Source organism: Propithecus coquereli, unplaced genomic scaffold (genome assembly GCF_000956105.1).
Source record: "Propithecus coquereli isolate 6110/MARCELLA unplaced genomic scaffold, Pcoq_1.0 Scaffold882, whole genome shotgun sequence".
Classification (NCBI taxonomy): domain Eukaryota; kingdom Metazoa; phylum Chordata; class Mammalia; order Primates; family Indriidae; genus Propithecus; species Propithecus coquereli.
The window spans coordinates 27,003-49,588 of record NW_012155085.1 but is presented as its reverse complement, the minus strand read 5'-3'; the positions used below and the strand labels follow the sequence as shown (position 1 = coordinate 49,588).

The 22,586-nt window shown below is 41.1% G+C and overlaps 1 protein-coding gene and 1 pseudogene across 1 annotated transcript; both read right to left on the bottom strand.

Moving 5' to 3' along the window:
- Window positions 1-760: 760 nt before the first annotated feature.
- GPX6 (glutathione peroxidase 6) lies at window positions 761-10,266 on the bottom strand. The gene is made up of 5 exons (XM_012664336.1): window positions 10,180-10,266; window positions 7,489-7,639; window positions 2,784-2,901; window positions 2,185-2,284; window positions 761-967 (listed from the first exon to the last, which is right to left on the bottom strand). Exons 1-5 carry the CDS (start codon window positions 10,264-10,266, stop codon window positions 761-763), a joined length of 663 nt encoding a protein of 220 aa, XP_012519790.1.
- A 9,065-nt stretch (window positions 10,267-19,331) lies between these two features.
- On the bottom strand, window positions 19,332-19,644 carry LOC105826364 (annotated as a pseudogene).
- Window positions 19,645-22,586: the final 2,942 nt, after the last annotated feature.

Below are 22,586 nucleotides of genomic sequence, written 5' to 3'. Positions count from 1 at the left end.
CTTAAAGTTGGGCGAGAAGAAAGCCCATCATCCAGAATAAAAGGACATCCCTGCCCAGGTGCCATGACCTGAATGCACTAAGGGACAGGCACCAAGGAAGGCTCTGGTAGGGTCTGACCCAGAGGGGTTTTGGGACCCACCATCATGGAGATGCCCCTCTCTTCATGTGAGGTGAGATTTCTGCTCTCTCTCTTTCTTCAGAGCTTCTACAAGAGAACTACTTGGTGGCAGAGAAACAAAGGAGGACTAATTAGTGATGGGACAAGTTTAACAACGCATGCCTATATTAGAGGAGAAAGGAGGCTAAAGTGGACCTAGAGAGTCTTACTGCCAGTTCCTGCTTTTTTAAAACCTTCAGGATGGGGAAAGGATAGATGTCAAAACTTCTGGGGTTTGCTTTTTTAGGGGCATGGGTAGTCTGAACCATCTACCCTGAAGTATGATTTTCCTCTGGAATAGATTGGAAAAAATCTGATATTTCAGGATAAGAGAGTTGGGGAGATATGTTTTCTTTCCCTTAATTTTCACACACACACACACAAACACACATGCATATACATGCAAGTACACTCCCACATATCCATTCACACACACACATGCAGCTACACACACATGCACAAGCAGCTGCTTGGGTAGTACTGGATGGTTTGGTCACATGGAGGTTGGGTAGAAAGAAGTGTGGAGCAAAGATGGATCCTTTGTTAAACATGTCTTTCAGGTGATAAGCAGGGTGGTGATTTCTCCCAGTCACTAGCCCTTCCTACTGGGTATTAGTGTGTTTTATGTACTCTAGGATGTCCGATTTGACTGTGCTGATGGGAGCCCGGTGGAACCAGCGCATGACAGGGACTCCACTGGGCCCCACCAGGAACTTCTCAAAGTTCCAGCGGATGTCATGGACCTTCATGGGCTCCCAGAAGAGTTGGCTTGATGAGCCCAAAAGATCAGAGGTTGGAGGGCAGGAGTTCTGGGGCACAGACATAAAAAATAGAAAGATAAGTTTATTTTTACTTCCGTGTGGTCTGGTCTTATCCCCACTCCTAGAGAATCTACTTACCGTTATATATCTTAATATATTAACTACTAACATGCTTCCAATCAACCACAGACATTGCAATGTATTATCACCAATACACCAACTACCAGTCAAACCACCAAAAGTTATAGAGAGTATAATAGTGAACAGAAAGCATTCCTCCTTTCCCTGTCTCTCCTCCATCCCCGTGATTTTATCATGGTGCTTCAATAAAAGAATATCTTCTGTTTCCTTGGGCAAGTCATATCATTTTTACAGTTTCAGTTTTCTTAGCTGAAAAATAATAGGTTGGTTTAGAGTAGTGGTTCTCAGAGTTTGGGGCTTCCTAGGCCAGGAAAATTTCAATAATGAATTTTTGGAGAATAATGTAGAATAATTAACATTCATTTTGAACAATGAGAATAATTAAAAGTTTACTATAACCATAAATTCAAAAAATGAAGGATTTTTAATTAGGTCGAACCACATAAGATTGATGATAGCACCATTTTTGAGCAACTAAAAAGGCAATATACATGGTTAAACCTAATAGTAATTTAGTATCAGAATAAATGCTGGTCTTATATTCAATAAGTTGAGCTTTATGAAACCTCCCCACATTGTTCCTTTTTTTTTTTCCAGTTTGTTGTGGAAGGGTAAATATTTGAACAGTGGCCAGTCTTGTTCTGCAGATCAGCATTTGGGGATGGGTGGACTAAGAAATCCTTGGGGGCCCTTCTATAGTGGTATTCTGTGTTTCTAACACTCTGTGACTCTAAAGTCACTTACCACATGGTACTCTATATTATCCATGTCTATGTATGTCTCCTGATTACATGTGAGTTCCTTCAGGGAAGAGACTATGCCCTATTGATCTTCGTTAGCTCATTGTATAGCACAGTTCCTTGCACATAATAGAGACTTGAAAAATGATTGTTCAATGAATGAATCATTACCATTCATTAGGGGAGGTTAGTCCATGTCAGAGCTATCATCCATTATGAGTGTCCTCTACTTAAGGCCAAAGCCTCACAAGAGATATTGCCATGATTCTTGAATTTATCTGAGCATCTCTTTTCAAGGAGTCCAACCGCAGTCCTAGACATGAGCCCCACTGCTTTCAGGGCATCTCTACCTGACCAATCCATGCCAGATTTATGTTCACTCACCTTAAGGAAAGTAAAGACCTTCTGTTCATTTTCTCCATTCACATCCCCTTTTTCAAAGAGCAGGAAATTGGGGACAAAGCCTCCACCTGGACGCACGTACCTTCAATGAATCAGAGTATTCACAAGAGGATCCAAATTAAGACCAAGACGGAAAGTAATGGCACCACCAATTCACCACAACAGCTAATCAGAGATAGAGAGAGATTGTAGACAGGGAAGGTGAGGAAAGACAGATCTTGGGGAACCAGGACTTCATGCAGTAGGCGTTATGGAGCCAATAGAAAATTCCAATAAAATTGAAAGGCAATATTTTAGCTTGGGCTTCCTGGCTCATTTCCATTTCCTATATTCCCTTCTTCCCTTGTGCTCCTTTTCCATTAGATCTTCCCTTAGTCTCACCATCAAAAAATCCAAAAGTAAAGAGGATATTTTAGCACTACCAAAAGGACTGGATTGAATTCAAAGCATCATGGTGATATTCTTCAACCCATCAATCTGCCACTACCACCCCAGAGGTTTCCACAATGAAAAGGCTTTTAGGCAGAATGAGGAATGGAAATCCTGACAGGGTTTCTGCAGGGTCCCACACAGGCACTCACTTGAGCCCAGAAAGGATCTCTGAGTTCTTTCCTGGTTCTTGTTTTCCAAACTGGTTGCAGGGAAAGCCCAACACAATGACACCAAAATTCCTCAGTTCCTCCTGTAGTGCATTCAATTCTGTAAGTAGAGAATGAATAGCATGGGTAGCCTGGTCAGAAGCTCTACCTCAAGCAGTGAAAGACCATTTATCCATTTATCACATGAATAAACTGAGGAGTATGAAGGGAAAGATTCAAGATTATAGAGATTGAGGGGGTGGAGCAAAAACTAGAAGACCAGTTTCCAGAAACTCATCCAAATGGCTGCTGTTTTTCTTGTGTGGTAGTTCCCATAACTAGCTGCACTTTACCACCCAATGGGAATTCTTATTAAAACACACACACACACACACACACACAGATTGGTTAGTCTTGTGTGAGAGTCCTGCTTGATTCTGAAGAATCCTTCCTTAATTGGTGGATTGACTGACCAAATGTACTGTTAAGGAAAAGGCAAACAAAATGGACACACTACCTTCCCCTTCTCCCAATGTCCCATGATGACAAAAGCTGACACTCCAGTCACATTCCCAACAGCACTGTTTGGTGCTCCACCCTAGGAGGGGTAGAGGGAATCAGAGAAATTCCGAGCCTACCTCCAGAGAATTCTCTACCCTCTCATCAATTCCAGGGACCTAACTGATGCCATTTCCCTGGAACATTCCCTGGGACTCCAGGCTACAAACTCCAAACTGCTCTTTGTCACTACCAGGAAGCCTTCTGACTTGTCTGTCTAGACTCACCATTATTTTCATCTCCAGCTTTTTTCAGTTCAGATTTATTCAGTCCCCAAAAGCAGCACCAGCCAGTCTCAGTGAGACTCAGCTCTGTCTGCTGGCGTCTCCCCTCGGAACCTCTTCTAAAATGGATAGTGCCTTCCTGTTTTTACATAGTTCTTCAGTACTGTCCATACTCACCTCCTTCTTATCTTTGGCCATCAAGAATATTTCCTTTCTATAAGAGAAAAACTTACCAAACTTTGACTCTAGTCCTTCAGCAATTTTTTTTTTAACTCTCTAAATTTCCTCATCTGGAGTAAAATTTGAATGAGATGCTCTTTAAAATTCTCATAACCTAGTTTAATAAATTATATCACAGCAACACAATGGAAAACTATGCCTTAGGAATGAATGAGGAAGCTTACCACATACTTTTGCAGATTAATGTCCAGGATATTTTATTATGCAAAAAAGCAAGGTACAGAATCATTTGTGTGTGTGTATTTGTGCTTGAGAGAGAGAAAGAGAGAGGAATATTTGCTTGTATATGCATAAAAGATTTCTGGAATTTTACACCATAAACTGATGACATTGGTCACCTAAAGGGAAGGATACATGGAAGGTGCCACTGTTAAACCCTTTCCTATCTTTTGAATTCTGCATGTTGTAAATATATTACTTATTCAACACATAACAAATTTAACTTAAAACTAAATTACATTGAAACAAATTTAAAAGCAGATCACATCCCTTGGAACTGCTATTTACACATCACAACTTTTAAAATTTACCATATTTTTCAAATTTAATTTTCTGAAGGGAGGAAAATCCCTACTTGCTAAATGATACTAAACTGCTGTTTGGGCTCTTATAATTAGGTCCTGAGGTTTTATAAAAATTTAGTCTATAGCTTTTCAGGTTTTCCCTAGAGTTGATTATTCATAAAAATAAAAAATATAAAGTGACCCCAAAATTCTTTTAAATGTGTGGATCTTACCCCAATCTGTACCTTGAAGAAATATTTTTTTATACATAAGTTCACCATTAAATTGAAAAAATCTTTAGCTTCTCTTGGTAATGTGAACAATTTGTCTTTTGTTGTGCTTTGCTTGAGTGGTTATTTTAATATAATTTTTGCCTAAATCAAGCAGCACTTTCTGAATGCTAATTTTAAAATGTCAATATTTGGTGAACCATATATTTTAGATGCAAGATTATAATATGCTTAAATTTAAGTGATATTTAAAAAGGAGAAAATTCTGAGATTTGTTATTATTGAAGCTCCATTAAGATAAATGATAGGACTTTATATTTTTGATCAGTTGAATTGATAGCAACGTCAATATGTGGAAAATTTTTCTTAAAGCTTGTTTATATATTACTTTGATCTACTTTTCTATGACATTTGGTGTAATAAACCTTTTCAATTTATCTTGAACAGTGCTTAAAAGCATAAAATAAAGTTCTTGGCCTGTCAAAAACTGCATCTATCTCTAGTATAACGAATCTAGAACTTTAGCTTTTTTGGATCAACAGGAATACCAAACTCTTCCTTAATGAGTGCACAGAAAAAATGGAAAACGTACCTCAGCCGCCATAGAAGGTTAGGCCACATTTGGAGAGATGGAGCATTCTCCCATATTACCAGTCACTCTAAAGAGCCCTCACACCAATCAAACAGAAAACTTCATTTTTTTCTCCTCTGTTATTTGGAGGTGCCTACAGAACCTAAGAGCATTTTCCAAAAGATCAAAGATCAATCCTCTCTCCTGTTGTTATCAGAAGTCACCAGGGAGAAATATAAAATCAACCCCTGAAAGCTAGGTTATGGTCTGGGAGTGACAACTAGGCTTTGGCATTCTGGAAACAAACAGTTTCATAGAACAATAATATCACACAACACAAGACCATGATGAATCAAGACAAAAATAAGACCACTCCATAATTATGGCTGAACACTGACAAAACACGAACATTGTCCAAATCACAAGAATGACGAAGCATCACCCTATTCTTTTTTTTTTTTTTTTTTGAGACAGAGTCTCACTCTTTTTGCCCGGGCTAGAGTGAGTACCGTGGCGTCAGCCTAGTTCACAGCAACCTCAAACTCCTGGGCTCAAGCAATCCTTCTGCCTCAAGCCTCCCGAGTAGCTGTGACTACAGGCATGTGCCACCATGCCCGGCTAATTTTATATATATATATATATTTTTAGTTGTCCAGATCATTTCTTTCTATTTTTTAGTAGAGACGGGGGTCTCGCTCTTGCTCAGGGTGGTCTCGAACTCCTGACCTTGAGCAATCCACCCGCCTTCGGCCTCCCAGAGTGCTAGGATTACAGGCGTGAGCCACCGCGCTCGGCCCATCATTCTTTTTTTTTTCTTTTTTGATCATTTTTAATTTCATTCATTTAAAATGTCAAATATCTATAATTTTAATGTATTCTGTTTCTTATATTTAAAAATAAAGAATAGAATGTTGAAAATGAATCATTTCAATGAGATCAATGAAGACTCAAAATCTTATAGTATCATCCAAAAACATGTAAAACAGATTTAAAAATACACACTACTGAAATTGGCAAGTTGAAAGGGAAATACATATAAAGGGTAAACACCTTTGAAAAGGAGCAGCTATGTACAGTCCTCAAGAGTGAAATTTCTCATTAATGCATATGAAATATTTCTACTTTCTATTCCAAACCTTATTCTATTTCTACCTCTATACCAAATCCTAAGAAAGTTGGCTTGAATTGTTTTTTACAGTGTTACTTTGAATCTAAAAATAACTAAAATTTGAGAGCCGGGAGAAATTTTAACATTTTTTTCATCGTTCATGGTTTAACATTTAATGAACAAATTCTTCACTGAGCTTACGTGGGAAGGGTCTGGTGGTGAAAAGACTACTTCAACTGGATAGATTAAAATATGAACAGCAAAGCAAGAATCTAGGGATCTGGGCCAGGCTCGGTGGCTCACACCTATAATCCTAGCACTCTGGGGGGCTGAGGTAGGAGGATCGCTCGAGCTCAGGAGTCCTAGACCAGCCTGAGCAAGAGTGAGACCCATCTCTACTAAAAATAGAAAGATTAGCCAAGCCTGGTGATGTGTGCCTGTAGTCCCAGTTACTTGGGAGGCTGGGGCAGGAGGACCGCTTGAGCCCAGGAGCTTGAGATTGCAGTGAGCTGTGATGACACCATGGCATTCCACTCAGGGCAGCAGAGAGAGACTCTGTCTTTAAAAAAAAAAAAAAAAAAAAAAGTGGGAATCTGGTAGGGACATGTAAAAAAAAAATATGGAACGCTTCACAAATTTGTGTGCCATCTTTGCACAGGGGCCATGCTAATCTTCTCTGTATTGTTCTAATTTTAATATAGGTGCTGCCGAAGCAAGCACCATTATTCTTGCCAATATGAGTGACTACTGCTTCTTTACCAGTTATAGCTTTAGCCTTAGTTTCTCCCACCATGTAGATACAATTTGCAATATTAAGATACCCAATCACATAATTTTCTTTATTTCCTGATGGCATCCAATCCAGAACAAAGCTTCGATTTCTTAAACCCTTTCCCAAATCACCTAATACAGGCTCAGATCCTATTAATATAATAAGTCCCTTCTAACACTTTCTTACTGAGAAGCCCCAGTATGTGTTCCCTACACTGTATGTTCTCCTTCAGGGCACTCAGCAACAATTCAACTTGAGCAACTATTGGTGTGTTGCTGATAGTCTTTGTGACTAAATCTTTGGGAAAGTCTTAGTTCTCAAATCCAGAGATAATCCCCCTGACATTCTAAGGAGCAGAGAAGGAGCAAGATATAGGAAAGTAGAGTCACCTGATCCCTTCTCCCACCCTACCCCCCAATAATGCATTAGTAAAACCTTCTGGAATTAGAATATGGCTATCTGGTAAAGCTAGTTCTGCAAGAGTTGAAACATGAGTTCTTACCACGATACTGAACTGTCAAGCCTCAATAGGTGGCCACATTGACAAAGAGGACGTTCATGCCTGCATACTGCTTGAACTGGATGTACTCGCCATCAAGGGTGAGGGCTCCATACTCATAGATGGTGCCTGTCACCCCTTTGTTGCAATCCATCTGGAATGTAATAAAAATAACTGTAATGATATATGATAAACAATAATTCCCAATATCTGCAGACTTTTTCAAAGCACTCAAAGACCCATCATGTAATATCTTGAAATTCTAAGAACTGAGGAGACCTTTACAAGTGTAAGTTTTTGTTAGAACTGAGGCCACAGTGAGCATTTATGTCTTCTAATTTACAATCCATTTTGTGTGTGTGTGTGTCTGTGTGTGTGGCAGAACAAGTGCTCTTCATAATATTGTTTACATTAATACAATTTACCTCCATTCTCTGACATTCTATTCCCCAATCACAATAACCCATTCCAGTCATCCCATCCTTTCTCAGATATTATTAACAGATTTTTGCAAGATTTCTCATGACATAAATAAGTGTTCCATAAATTCCTCATCTGTATGTTCTGGTATTATAATCCCTCCACCCAAAGCTGGGCCCAAAACTTGCTTTTCCTCTGGATCCCATTGAAGGGCCTTTCCCGGCTTGCCAATGGGGTGCTCACTGGTAACTACAAAACTCATCCTCAATACCCACTTCTTCTCAGGCCTATATTGTAGAGAAACAGTCTAGAGGAAAAACTTTCTATCCGCAAACATGCTAAGAAAAAAAGGCAGACAGAACCTGGAACTAAAGGCCAAGATGTAATCTGGTAAGATAGGTCAGATTCCTGGCCATATAGAGAAAAGTCACAGAATTTTAGAGCAAATTGGGCTTCAAGGAGTCTCTGTCTGTAAAGGCTTGTCCCATGCAGTGAAGGAATTGCCTATGGGTGAACTTCCATGGGGAGAGTGGGGTGAGAAACTCTTTATCATCTTATAAGTCTATAGGTTCTGTCACCAGGACTAGCTTCTTCTTTACTATCCTGCAGAGAAGGAGGCTTGCCCTAGGGCAAGCCCTTTCCCTATGTGTGCATACATCTGTACACATGTGTGCATATACATTTGTCCAAATTATTGGGAATATTAGTCTAAGAAACGCACTATGATAGGTTGTCATCTATGTACCTGCATTCTCTTTGCCTTCGTGTCACCTTTCTAGCCTTTGCCTTTCTTGCTACTGTAATAAAAAGTCAGATGGAAATCATCGTGTGGACTATCATTTGTGTGTTTTCATTTTCCTTGCCTTAGCTCTGGGCTCAACAGCTTCCAAAGTTGGCTTCTCACATGGATATCACCCTATGAACTGGGATGCAGACTCTTTAAAAAACTGCAGACTTGAAGAGCTCAATCCTTCCTATCTGGCTTTCAGTTCTGTTCCCATTTGCTTAGGTCTGTTCGAAGAGGTCAGGATACCATAGAACACAGCTTTTCATTCACAAGATGATTTTCTCATCAGGAATTCCATACCCAACCAGGCAGTGTAGACCTGGGTGCCCCTCAGAGGTTGTCCTATCAAGTGAGCTGTGACCTTAATACAGCCACCAATCTTTGAACATTTTATGTCATCTTACACTTCACATAAGCCAATAACAGAGATTACAGCACAAAGCTCAGGTTTGGGGACCTGGATGAGTATGTACTGGGAGCATGTTAGAAATGTAAATTCCTGAGCTCCCCCTAAGACCTACTGAATCAGAAACTCTAGGGGTGGGGCCCAGGAATCTCTGCTCTAACAAGCTCTCCAGGTGATTCTTATGCAAATCAGGTGTGGGAATAACCGCATTATATGATGGCCATTGTTCTCCACCTTTTACAGAGGAGAGAAAGGGGCCAATAAAAGATGTATAACTGGCTTACTGCCACCACTGAGGCCAAGTTCTTGAATGAGTTTGTTGGATTTTAAAGTTAAAATTTGTTGGTGCCTCAGGCGATCTACCGGGTCCTACCCTGCAACCTAAGACAAATCTTTTACAGAAGTGGCTAACGACATCCACTATAGGAACTTTTCTGAATGGCATCAGATGATTTGGAGCAGCTCCAATATCTGAGAACAAATCCTCTGATCTGAGCATTGTCTCCACCTCACCACATCACCCGCCCTAAAATTAATCTTGGAGGACAACCGACCTGGCTTTATGTATTGTATTATTCCCTGATAAAAAGCTCCTCATTCCCTGACCTTGAAAATTCTAGAGCACATTCCAGCACCAGTTTCTCGACTTTCTCCTTCTGGGTTTCTGGCTGAGCAGGCTTTTTCCAAGAGAAACCAGGTCAGCTTTCTTTTCAATCCATTTACTACATTATGCCTCATTTCCCAGGATCCACAGTACTGCACCAAGTTACAGACCACCATGGAGGGGACAGGCTCTGAGCTATCAAGGGACCAGGGGGAAGTGGCAAAGGAGAATGAACCAAGGCTGTCATCGCCAAACACACATTCAGTTTAAGAACCACTAGGTGCAGAGAAGAAGATGGAAATAAGAGAGTTGGTTTAAGGAGAGTCTCTGCTGCAAACAACAGCAGTGTCAGAATTTCTGAAGCCGGGTGGGAACGGTGGATCTTGTCCTTCAGAAAGAAGAGGAAAGGAGAGAACTCCTCAGATCTCTGGTAGCCAGGTTAGTTAAATCAGCCTGGATCCCCTGCGGGACACTCACCTTCATATTTTCTGGCTTCAGAGTCTGCTGAGTGAAGCCGACCAGGAATAGGGGAAAAAGACAGGAGGCCCAGAACTGCAGGATCATGGCTCCTGCTAGGAGGTCTAGGCAAGTCCAAGGTCCCCAGGGATCTCGGACGCTTTTGAGCCCCTGGCAGGGGCCAGTTTGAAGATGTGCCCTCCAATCGCAAAGCCGTATTCAACCACCCCATGGGCTCCCCAACCCCACCCCTGCAGCCAGACGTGGGACTCACACGTGTTCTGGCAGGAAGGTGGAGACTTTCGTCTTTGGAACCTGAGGTACTCACCCTACTACCCTCTCCAAGTGATTGGCAGTTCCCAGGTGCTTGCCCCATATCCAGGAAGTAAAGCCACCACTACTGAATCAGAATCTGCTTTTTGAAAACAAAACTATCATGTAACGTATATGCAAACTAAAGTTTGAGAAGCATTGCCCTAGATGACTATTTATCCTTTGTCGTTTCCCCTCACACTTTTATCACTCAATAGAACACTGCATTGTGTAATCAGCTCTGGAGGTCTAGTGTCTCAGACACTTTGCCAAGCATTCTGTCCCCTGGCCTGCAAGCAGAAGTAGCACAAATGACGGATGCACATTCACAGTGGAAAGTAATCAGGGAGAAAACTCTAAACTGTGAGTCAGGAAACTGCCCTGGGCTTGAGTTTCATCCTCTATAAAGGATTGTAATCATCTGTGCCCTGATTATTCTATAATCCTATTTCTTGTGAGGCCCTAAGAAGATAAAGATAACAACCAGAAAGATGTTGGGAAGTATTTGGATTAATAAAGAGACACAGAACTGTTTTCCCTGGCTACCGGCTCTCCCATTCTGCAACCATCCATCCAACTTTTCATTGTCAGCTTAGCTTTACTAAACTCCCTTGTAATTGAAGTGAAAAATTCTTCCTCTTCAGTTCTAAGCCTCTGGTCATCCAGCCCCTTCCACCTGCCCTCCCCCTTCCAGGTTCATACGAAAGGCCTTTTCTGCCTCTAGGAACTGAAGTCTGGGTGGGATAAAATTTGTGTGAAATTTAGTGGAAGACAAGCTTTTTGTTATCTCAGATTTCTGAGTTCTCAGAAGCCTATAATCTGTGGCCTAATCACTGATACCTGATCCAGCCATACAGGTCCCCAGGACCTTTAGGGTAGCCATGTAGAAGACTTTCCTCTTACCTCACAGACCTACGCACATTCCTAAGCTCTTTAGCATTCTCTTGTTCTCAGTTCACAAAATGGCCAAATCTTTCACTATGAGGCTTTAGAGACCAATGAGTTCAATGCCCATCTGTGCTACTGACTACTGCTTGACTTTGAAAAAGTTAATGTCTCTGTCCCCAGTTGTCTCATCTGTGAAATCAGGGTAATAATATTATTTACCTTGTAGGGCTGCTGTGAGAATTAAATGTGATGATAACTCTAAAGCACATACCCCAGGGCCTGACTCAGGTAAGTATCTAGAAGTGTATTCACACAGCTTCAGGGATGAGACAACTGAAGTTCAGGATTTTATTTTTAGTTCACAAGTTGACATGTTAAATTGAAACACTGGAATTGATAGTAGGAGAATGTACTTTGCTTTGTGTGAGACGAATTGTTTGAGATTAGAGACAAATGTGCTCTCTCTCTCTGATTCTAACTGATGCTATTTGCTTCTGTAACCGTGCTTGCTTTTAGTTGTTTGTTAAATATAGTTAATCAGAATGAAAAACAGGAGTAAGAGCAGGAGTGACTCCATGACAGGCTGAACTTCCTGGAGTAGGCCTAAGTTTCAATTTCCCCGAAATGACACCGCCCTTTCCCCCGAAATGATGCTGACCAGAGCTGACGCCAGCGTGAAAATCCCGAGGCTTGGAGCCACTTTCAAAGGAACCAATCAGGAGCCAACACAATCAGCCACTTTTAAAGGAACCAATGAACTAAGGAGGGGAGGGGGAAAGGTGTGCCCAGTGTGCTGTGTGAAACCTGTGTGCCGTGTGTAAAAGGTATAAAAGCTTAACTTTTACCCCAGGGCGGGGTCCGATCCTGAAGAGGCCACTGCGTTGGTGCTCTGGGACTTGGACCCTGGTTTGAGTTGGCCAATAAACTCCTTTGCCATTTGCAGCCTCGGTGACTCTGCCTCTCTGTTCCTGGGGCCGAGGGGAACTGGCTCTAACAAAATTAAACATCACAAGTCTACCTCTAATGAACTTGGCACCCATCCATATCTCCTTAAACCATACTTAATCTCCAAATGAACACAATAACAAGGTTGAGCCCAGGAGTTTGAGAGTTTGAGGTTGCAGTGAGCTATGATGACGCCACTGCACTCTAGCCCCTGTAACAGAACAATACTCTGTCTCAAAAAAAAAAAAGTACACTCTTTTAGATACTATGCAACAATTAATAGAGTCCAAGATGACATTTTCTTCAGTGTCTTTGAAACATTATTATTAATAGTTAGCTTATTATTATTTTTTATTTTTATTGGGTCACTTTTAACTTAAGGTGAAGTAAATAACCATCTAAGTTTACAAGAATTACTATATGATGTTGGTGCCTATTTTTGTCTACCCACTCAGGCAATTGATGTTTTATATCTTAAGTCTATCATTTCTCTTATTAGCTATTTTTGTCAACTATCAATGATCTATACATTATTTAATCAGCATCCCTTTTGTGTCTTCCACTAAACAAATTATAAATTTGTAGGGCAGAAAGAAACCAAGTGCAGAACCCTCCACCCAGACCTAGAGTTTAATTTACTCCTTATTTCCTTAATCAAGATGCTTGTGGTTGATTTTTGATAACCCATTTTGCCATTCTGTGCTCAGCACCCACATATGTTTATAAATCATCTGTTTAAAATATGTCCTAAAGAATAGCAATAGCTCCAAGTAGAACTTGTTCTTAAGCTTCTGAAGTTTATTTCCCAACTTAAGAAATCCAGGACATTTGCATGCCTGTCAAGATGTCTGGCATTTGCGGTTATAGGCAGGAATGGTCCTCAGCATGTGTATGCAGATATATGCATACCAGTTGTTGGAGCCCAGCATTTGTTCTGATTGGTTGTGCCCAGATCATACTATTAAATATTTTATTTTATTTATTTATTTTGAGACAGAGTCTCACTCTGTTGCCCAGGTTAGAGTGCTGGGGCATCAGCCTAGCTCACAACAACCTCAGTCTCCTGGGCTCAAGTGATCCTTCTGCCTCAGCCTCCCGAGTAGCTGTGACTACAGTTGCACACCACCACATCTGGCTAATTTTTTCTATTTTTATTAGAGATGGGGTCTTGCTCTTGCTCAGGTTGGTCTGGAACTCCTGAGCTCAAGTGATCCTCCTGCCTTGGCCTCCCAGAGTGCTAGGATTACAGGCATGAGCCACCATGCCCAACTATTAAATATTTTAATGTCACCTTTAATTGCAGAACAAAAGCAGATAACTTAAGGTTTTAATTTTTTATCTTAAGATCTACTTGTCTGTGTGATGTCCATACTTCACATAGAATAAGTGGATGGCTTTTATTAATATCTCAGATTTAACTTTAAATTCTTTTCATCCTGCATTTTTTCTTTTTTTAAGTTTAAATATGTATTTTTCTTAATGGAGAAGGAAGAAGCAAAGTACATGCTAAATAGCATTGCTTTATCATTGTGAAGGACTTACATAATTTTCCTCAAGTTCTGTATTTATCTCTCCCTTGTTCTTTTTCTGCTGTAACTTAGCTTGCACGTGCATTCGTGCACATATTCACAAGAAGTTTTAGGTAGGGATGGCGTCAACCAAAGAAATGATGAGGTTTATAAATTTGGAAAGGAGAGCTTTAATTCTCATAAAGGATTGCAGCCTGCAGGCTGGCCATCTTGCAGGCTGGGAAGCAATAGCCCTAGGCAGGAGCCGAGAGCATGTACTTTGAGAAAGTGACAATGGGAACAGGAATTTATGCTGAGCAGGGTGGCCAAATATACATATTCAACAAGCTATAGGAGGAGTCATGAATATTTATGAAAGAGAAACATGTTCCTGTGCAATGGAGCTTTATGCCCCTTTATGGGGTCTGTGTTCAGAAAATGGTGGCCCTCTGATGTAAAAGGTAAAGCAGAGGATGTGAAAACCCTCTCCGTGCATACTTCAGAGACTGGTTGAAACCACTCCATGGTTGGCAGTCTCTTATCAGGAAAGAATGCTGGTTAGTTGCAGAGCTGGAACCACAAATAGGGAGGAGTAGATCACAAGATTAGTTTCTGTTTAGCCCTTAAGGAAAAAAGCCTGATGGCCAATGATTAGCAAAAAAAGGGTTATAATGAGGTAGTGTCTGACCTCCCAATCCATCATGACTGGGAATTCAGTTTTAAGGTTCCTCCAGGATCCTCTTGGCTGAGAAGGAGTCTGTTCAGTTGGCAGGCATCTTAGAATTTTGTTTTAATTCACACTGCTCACAGTGGAGGCACAAATTTCTAGGAGATCATGCATCCTCCTGTGGAAGACAGGGACTATGCTATGCAGCAAGCACAGCATCCATGGCATGTAGTAGATTTTCTATTAACTTACCTTGAATGAAAGATTAATCATTCCTTAGAAGAGACAAGTTTTGAGCAATGGCAGCCCTTGCTACCTGCTGTTCCAGTGATGACTTTAGAAGGTTTTCTTATCAACTGAGTCCCTGATTCTGAAGTCACTGAATTTCATTCTTTCTCCTATATTTGTTCCCATTCCTACACTTTCTACCCCTTGCTATCTCCCATTACTCTCTCCTTTTCTCCCTCCCCACTGTGTATAAGGAAAAAGTTTGGATTTAGGATTTAAACAGATCTGGCTTTGAGTTCTTTCTAGCTATGCAATTTTGGGCAAGTTATTTAATTTTTCTGTGTATCAGTGTCTTTTTTATAAAAGAGCACAATAATAATGACTTTTTAAATAAATATTAACTAAGAATTTATATCCGGAAATGCCTGGTACATAATAAGGGTTCAATGAATGCTAATATAAGTACCCATTCTTTCTTTTTTTTTTTCTTTTTTTCATTTCCCTTCCTGCTCCATTCATCTCTCTCTTGTGTGTCCTCTAATCTGTTCTATTCCTTTTCTACCCATTGGTTTTAAGAATCCCCCACCCTTAATATCTGCAGCTTGTTCCTTTTTATTATGGAAAATTTCAAACATATACAAAAAGTAGGAAGGCGCATAATCAACCTCACATACCTATTACTTACTTCAACCGTGGTCAATACAACTCATGGTTGATCATGACCAATTTCACTTTATCTACATTTGTAAAAGCTTCTTACAGGCCGGGCGCGGTGGCTCACGCCTGTAATCCTAGCTCTCTGAGAGGCCTAGGCGGGCGGATTGTTTGACTTCAGGAGTTCAAAACCAGCCTGAGCAAGAGCGAGATCCCGTCTCTACTACTAAAAATAGAAAGAAATTAATTGGACAACTAAAAATATGTAGAAAAAACTAGCCGGGCATGGTGGCGCACGCCTGTAGTCCCTGCTACTCAGGAGGCTGAGGCAGTAGGATCGCTTGACCCCAGGAGTTTGAGGTTGCTATGAGCTAGGCTGACGCCACGACATTCACTCTAGTCTGGGCAAAAGAATGAGACTCTGTCTCAAAAAAAAAAAAAAGCTTCTTACCACAGCCCCCACCTCTGCACACATACCCATACACACTGAATTACTTTGAAGTAAATTCCAAATATCATATCACTTCATCTGTAAATATTTCCTGCCCTTTCTGATCTTAGCCAGGAAGAAAGCCAACCTTGTCCCTGGAATATCCCTAGGATGTCTGCAGGGAGTTCGTAGATCAAGACCTCGTATTTTTCCACTGGCTTTGATGCCTTTCATAAGTTGCAACAGGCTGAGGGATTGCAGAGTAGGAAGGAGAAGCCAAGTTGTCTCCTCCTCTAATATGTTGTTCTAAATCTGATTCTGATTGCAGCACAAATAGAGACTACCGTGGAGCACAGCTGTGGATTTGTCTAGCTCAGGCCTTGTGGCTTGGATAAGGTAGTCTCTCCACCTTACTGAGCATCTGCTTCTCATGTATATAGCTGTGGCCTGGAAAACAAGATCTATAAGACATACTTGAGCTAAAATTGATTCTTACTCTTGTTTTGCAATCATCTAGGGATAACAACTAGTCAGATCAATTCCAAAGGTGATCAGAATCTCTCAGAAACTGAGAATATAAACTCTCAGCGTTAGAAGGGACTTTGGTGATTTTCTGATACAACTTCCTCTTTTTGTAAATGGGTAAATCGAGGTTCATAAAGGAGTCATATTTTCCCCATGTCCTGCAGTTCTACTGAGTTGTTGGTGATGGTTTGCAGTGTGTGCTGGTAATATACGGCATATTAAAATATTTCTTCTTTCCCTGGGAGAAGTAAGGGTCTGAGTCATAGACTGAAGAGTTTCCAGGTGGGAGGGCACCTGGTTTTGAATGGTGTGGGTTATTCAAATTCCTGTAGTTAGGCATGAACACAACTCTCTCCTCCACACACCCTTCCCCGGCCAATTCAGGCAGGAGCAGTAGACAAGAACACTGCTTAGGGGAGCTCACATTATTCCTCTCACCGCCTCCCCACCCCAACCTCCAAGAAGCAGAGTTCTTCCTGGAGCAGGTTGGAGAAGAAAAGTTTGGCATTATTGACAGATCCCTCAGGAAGTCTGTGTGTCAGGGCCAGCTGCCTCAGTGGAAGCTCAGGTTTAGGGCCACAGCCAGCCTAGACCAGAAGTAATCCCCAAACTTCATCATGTTTGGGGAAGGAGATTGGAAAGCTAAGAACACACAACGATGAAAATTAGATATAAAAAAACAGTCAGTGGGCAGGGCGCGGTGGCTCATGACTGTAATCCTAGCACTCTGGGAGGCTGAGGCAGGAGGATTGCTGGAACTCAGGAGTTTGAGACCAGCCTGAGCAAGAGCGAGACCCCGTCTCTACAAAACATAGAAAAATTAGTGGAGCACAGTGGCGCAAGCCTGTAGTCCCAGCTACTTAGGAGGCTGAGGCAGAAGGATCTCTTGAGCCCAGGAATCTGAGGTTGCTGTGAGCCAGGCTGACACCACGGCACTCTAGCCCGGGCAACAGAGCAAGATTCTGTCTCAAAAAAAAAAAAAAAAAAAAAAACGGTGATGTCTCTAGAACTTTCTTCTATTTCCAAACATATATATTATGGGGATTTGAGCCTAGAGGGTAAAGAGACAAGTGGATTTGAAATAAAGCTCAAGTTTATGGTCTAGGTCAGCAGTATTATGAAACTTTGGCCAAGTCACTTTCTGTTTTTGAACTCACTTTTCCATTGCAAATTCAAGCTAACGATGCCTGTCCTACCTCTGTAACTGGTGGATTATGAAGACTAAATGAAATTATTGATGTAAAAAAGCCTTGTGGCCAGGCATGGTGGCTCATGCCTGTAATCCTAGTACTCTGGAAGGTTGAGGTGGGAGGATCACTTGAGGTCAGGAATTCAAGACCAGCCTGAGCAACTGTGAGACCCCTGTCTCTATTAAATATAGAAAAAGAAAAATTAGCTGGGCATGGTGGCAAGTGCCTATAGTCCCAGCTACTTGGGAGGCTGAGGGGCTGAGGCAGGAGCATTGCTTGAGGCCAGGAGTTTGAGGTTGCAGTGAGCTATCATGACACCACTGCACTCTAGCCTGGGTGACAGAGTGAGACTCTGTCTCAAAAAAAAAAAAAGCTTGTAATTTTATATAAACATAAGCAATATTACCTTAAAATGGCAGACTTGGGAGTAGATCCTGTGCTTCACATTCACAACCCAGAGTAAGGAAAATCCTGGAGGCCTGATGGGGCATTCTAAATGCCAAGGTAAATTGTCTCATTCAAGGAAAATAGTCAAGTGGAATCAAAGGATGGACAAAAATCTCTAAGTCTGATTTGGGTCGGTGTACAGGCTGTGTTTTGAATCTGGAATGAGGAGGTGTACTGCATCTCAGAAAGAATCAAACTCGTTTCCTTTATAATCAAAGGAACTAAAAACAAGAAACTTGGTGTTGAATTTCAGGTAGAACTAAGTCATTAACAGAGACTAGGATAGGGAGTCTGAAAGATTTCAATCTCTGAACTGCCACTTACTAGCTATATGACCTTGGGAAGAAATTTATTCTCCCAAGAATACTACATCAAGAAAAAATTGGAGTCTAATTGGGAAAAATAGGCAACGGTTGAGACATATTTATTTTTCCCACCCTAGTCTCCCACCACGTTTAAAATCATGAACTGTTTGTAATAATAGGATTTTTAAAGTCAGGAAGTGACAGATCTTATGGCCTAATTTAGGCCTGGACTGGCTTGTCAGCCTTGATGTATGGCTCAGGCCCCAAACATTTCCACCTAAAATCTTTTTTGGTAATATTTGATAAAATCGCATTTTCTGTCTTTCTGTGGGAGTGGGAATTCCTTGTCCTTTCAAGTTTTATATCTATATATATGCATTATGCAAATTATACATGTATACACTTGAACCAGAGGAGCTGGATTCTCAAAGTTCTCACACAATTGACCTCCAAGATCAAGAAACTAAACCCAAAGAGGAGTGTTTTGAAGAATGGAAAAAATTTAGCTATCTGAGAGATTTACAGGGGGACCTATTGGTAGTAAAGACTAGAAGGAGATTAACTTGAGCACTTTGGGAGAGCCATTTTTTTTAAGGCAATACAAAAATGAGGTTTATTGAGGAAAGATAGGATTACAGAGCAAGAGAAAGATATAGGTTTACAGAGCATGAGTTTTTTTTTAATAAACAAAGAACATTTATTTATTTTTCACTAAGACTTTATATTGAGGACATAACTAAACTGTGTTACAATCCCCCACCCCATGCTGAAGGGTTAGTACAGTGAATGTTGTAAAGCAGATGTGAACAGTTTGAAGGATTGGAAATAACATTAACTGACAAAGAACAACTTCCATCTAAATCATCATAAAAATGTTTAAGTAAAAAAAAGGAAAAGGGGGGCAATGAGGGTTTCAGATTGAACAAGATCTTCACATTTCATCTAATATATTCAACGTTGGCTAGAGTGTAACCAAATGGAAACAGGATTACTATAATACAAAACTTCCACTACAGCACGCTGTACACACCTGTGTTCCAAGCCCACCCCCAACCCCTGATGCTTCCAACTCAATTATTTCCTGGCCTGTTGAGCCTGCTGACGAAGGAGCGTGTAGATCTTCTCTTTCATCCAGTCTTTCTTATAAGGCTGGTATGTCTGGGTAGCCACTCAGTAAACCAGGCAGCTGAGGTCTGTCCGATCATGGGTAAAATCAAACAACTGACTGACATCATATGTGCTGGAGGGACTGCTGGGATTCATTCTCTTCAGATGTTCTTCATACATTTTGCAGATCCCTTCCATGTACTCATTCACAGATTCATAGCGTATAAGTTCTGCCTTCTGGCCTCCTGGTAGGCTGTACCAGCGCGGTGGTGTGAGACATCTCGCCAATTCTCTTCACTGCAGCTGCTACCGACACTGCCACTGCTGCACGAGCTTAGCCGCGACGCCACCAACAGCCAATCCCAGAGTATGATATTAACACATATGCTACAGATGATGACCGGACCCATTGTCGCAGCAAAGGGAAAGCCAAAGGAAGGACAAAGAAGGCACCTGGAGAGACTTGAATACCTTGCTGGAGATTCTGGATTTGATGCTATAATAAATTGGTTAGCATCACTGGCTGTTTGTAACTGGAGAGATATTATACTATCAGATATGTGTTTAGAGTTTCCAGTGGCAGTCGGATAGGGGGAAAAAAGAATTGAAGGGGAAGAGCCTGGAAGAGAGGAGACAAGTAGGAGATGATGTCAGCATTCCAGAAAAGAAACGATGGGGATCTGACAGGTGGCTCTGGTGTAAGCTGTAAAGAGGATGAGCAGCAACTGTGTGATACAGTCAGCGTGATGATAATATAAAGCACCCTCCAGGGGGCCTCCTGCTGAGCCTGAGCTCCCTGGACAGAGTTGTTGCCTTCAGGGAAACTGACAATGGAACACAGAAACTTGGGAAGGCCATTTGATCTGACCATTGAGGTGGAGCTTATGATGGAAGTTTCATTTCTATGCTAGGAGTTGGTTATTGTGTGATGAGCAAAGATAAAGTGGTGAAGAAAGTAAGAAATGTATAATGGAAAGAAAGGAGCAATGTGTAATAATTCTACCATCACCACAAACATAATTTTGGGTAAGTCAGTTTTTCTATTTGAGCATCAGTTTATTTATCTGTTGAACTAACATGGGATGTTTACTTTGGGCTGAGTCCAGTGATGAGATTAAATGAATTATTTCCTTTTTTACCCCTAAAATGAGCCCTATGAAATTCATATTATTCTCCCAATGTTACAGATGAGGACCTGAGACACACAAGGCAACTTGCCCAAAGTTACAAAACTTGGGAAGAATTGGTATTTTAGGCTTGATGTTTTAATTTCCACAGTTCTTTGAACTGTGATATAGGAGAGGAGGGCAGGAGATTCAGTGTCTCAGGGTGGGAGGTGCCATAAAGAGTGAAACCTGCAGGGCTTTTCAAGCTTGGGCAGCTGGCTCAGGTGGCATTGTTTGGGTTCCTCCCCCTAGATCAGAGGCCTTTGAGAAGAGAAGAGATTAGAAATCTGTGATAACAAAAAGCTGCTCTTTTCCAAGAGAGGTCGTCAATGCCCAGACTCTACCAACATCAAGAATTAAACCCTATTCAGACTCCAGTTTTAAGGAGGTGGAGACAGGTTTTTGTGTGAAATTGTAAGAGGTAGGGCTGGTGGGGGGGGGGGGATTGGAAAGAAACTTAAAACTGGAGAGGAAGAATTTATCATTTCAATAAATGTGGAAGTTCAGCAAGGCTGGATTGACAGCGCAAATTGTATGGGAGAAAGGACGGGGAGAAGAGGGGTAAAGGAAACGACTCTGAGCCTCTTTACTAATTCAAACAGTTTTCAGCATCTCTTTGTTAGTTATCTCATCAAAGCCCAGTTAGTTGCTGAATCCATCCTTTTCTTGTAGTTCCAAAATACCAGGAACAGCCAATGCACCAACATTCACCCTCGTTTCTACCATTTTGCTGTCTCAGTCATCATAGGTAACAGTTTTACCAAATGTTTTGTTGCAGCATAACAAAGGATGCCAACTTTCCCCTCTGTAAAATTTTTTTCCTTGCCACTCCTCCTTTCTAACAAGTAGGAAAATAGAAGTGGATTGGGAATAAAAAAAATTTTTTATTAATGTAAGGGAATCCTTGCACAGCCTAAGGATGATAAATGCCATAAATTTAAGAGTTTAACCCAAGCCTTTGAAACTGAGATCCAAATAGGGGGAAAATGAGCAATTAATTTTTTAAACTTCAAGGAGCTAATAATCTGATGAGGAATAAACAAGTTTTTCTAGAATACAAACAACTAACATATGCAGTGAGGGGAAGGAGAGTAGAGTTTGGGAATCAAAGGGTATAAATAATAAATAAAACAAGGGAGGGGCTTTGCAAGTACAAATGATCACATAACCACAGGACCAGCCCAAACTGGCCCTACTCTGTTGGTAACAGAATGTCAAGTTACCTTGTAGGTGTAACAGAACCAAAACTATTAACATAAGTCGTATAGGCCGGGCACATACAATAGAAGTAGCTTCGACCCCTAACAACATCTGGAACCTCTCCCACCCCTCTACCCCTAGAAACTAAGAAAATGAGAAGACCAGTCCATTATCAGAACCTGACTGTCAGAACTCTTTCAGAAGCAAGGGGTTCATTGGCCAGAAAGATCCGAGGCTAAAATCTTCCTCAACATACCTTACTGCTAATGGTCAAATTTGAAGCCCTCCAATCAGACCCTAAATGTTAGCAAGCCAACATTCCTAAATCTTTTCCCTTGCCCTCTGACCCCTTAAAACTTGCCCCAGACCCCAACTGGGGAGAGAGGTTTGAGCTGCATCTCCTGTCTCCTTGCTAGCCAGCCTCACAATGAAGCCTTTCTTTTCTCAAAAGCTGGTGCCATGGTATTGGCTTCTATGTACTTTGGGCAGTGAGCCCATTTGCTCAATAACAGTCATGAATTTAAGAGTATAATTAACTCACACATTAGCACTGAGCTCCAAAAAATAAACAAGAGGGAAAAGGTCTTGGTCAGCTTCCTGTGAGGTCAATGGGGATTAAATATGTTATTTGTGTGAAAAAGCAAACAATTCCTAGGGCTCTAGGTTTGCATTCATCAATTCATCTATTCCAAAATTTTAGCCAGGACTATTGAGCAGTTGTTGGAAACTGTTGCTGAATGGATGGGGGTTTGTATGCTGGTTGAGAAGCAAAGTATCTTTATTCTTAGAGGAACTTTTGTCTCATTTCCATGATTCTTCTTGGGCTTCCAGGAGATTAAGAAGAACAACTTCCTTG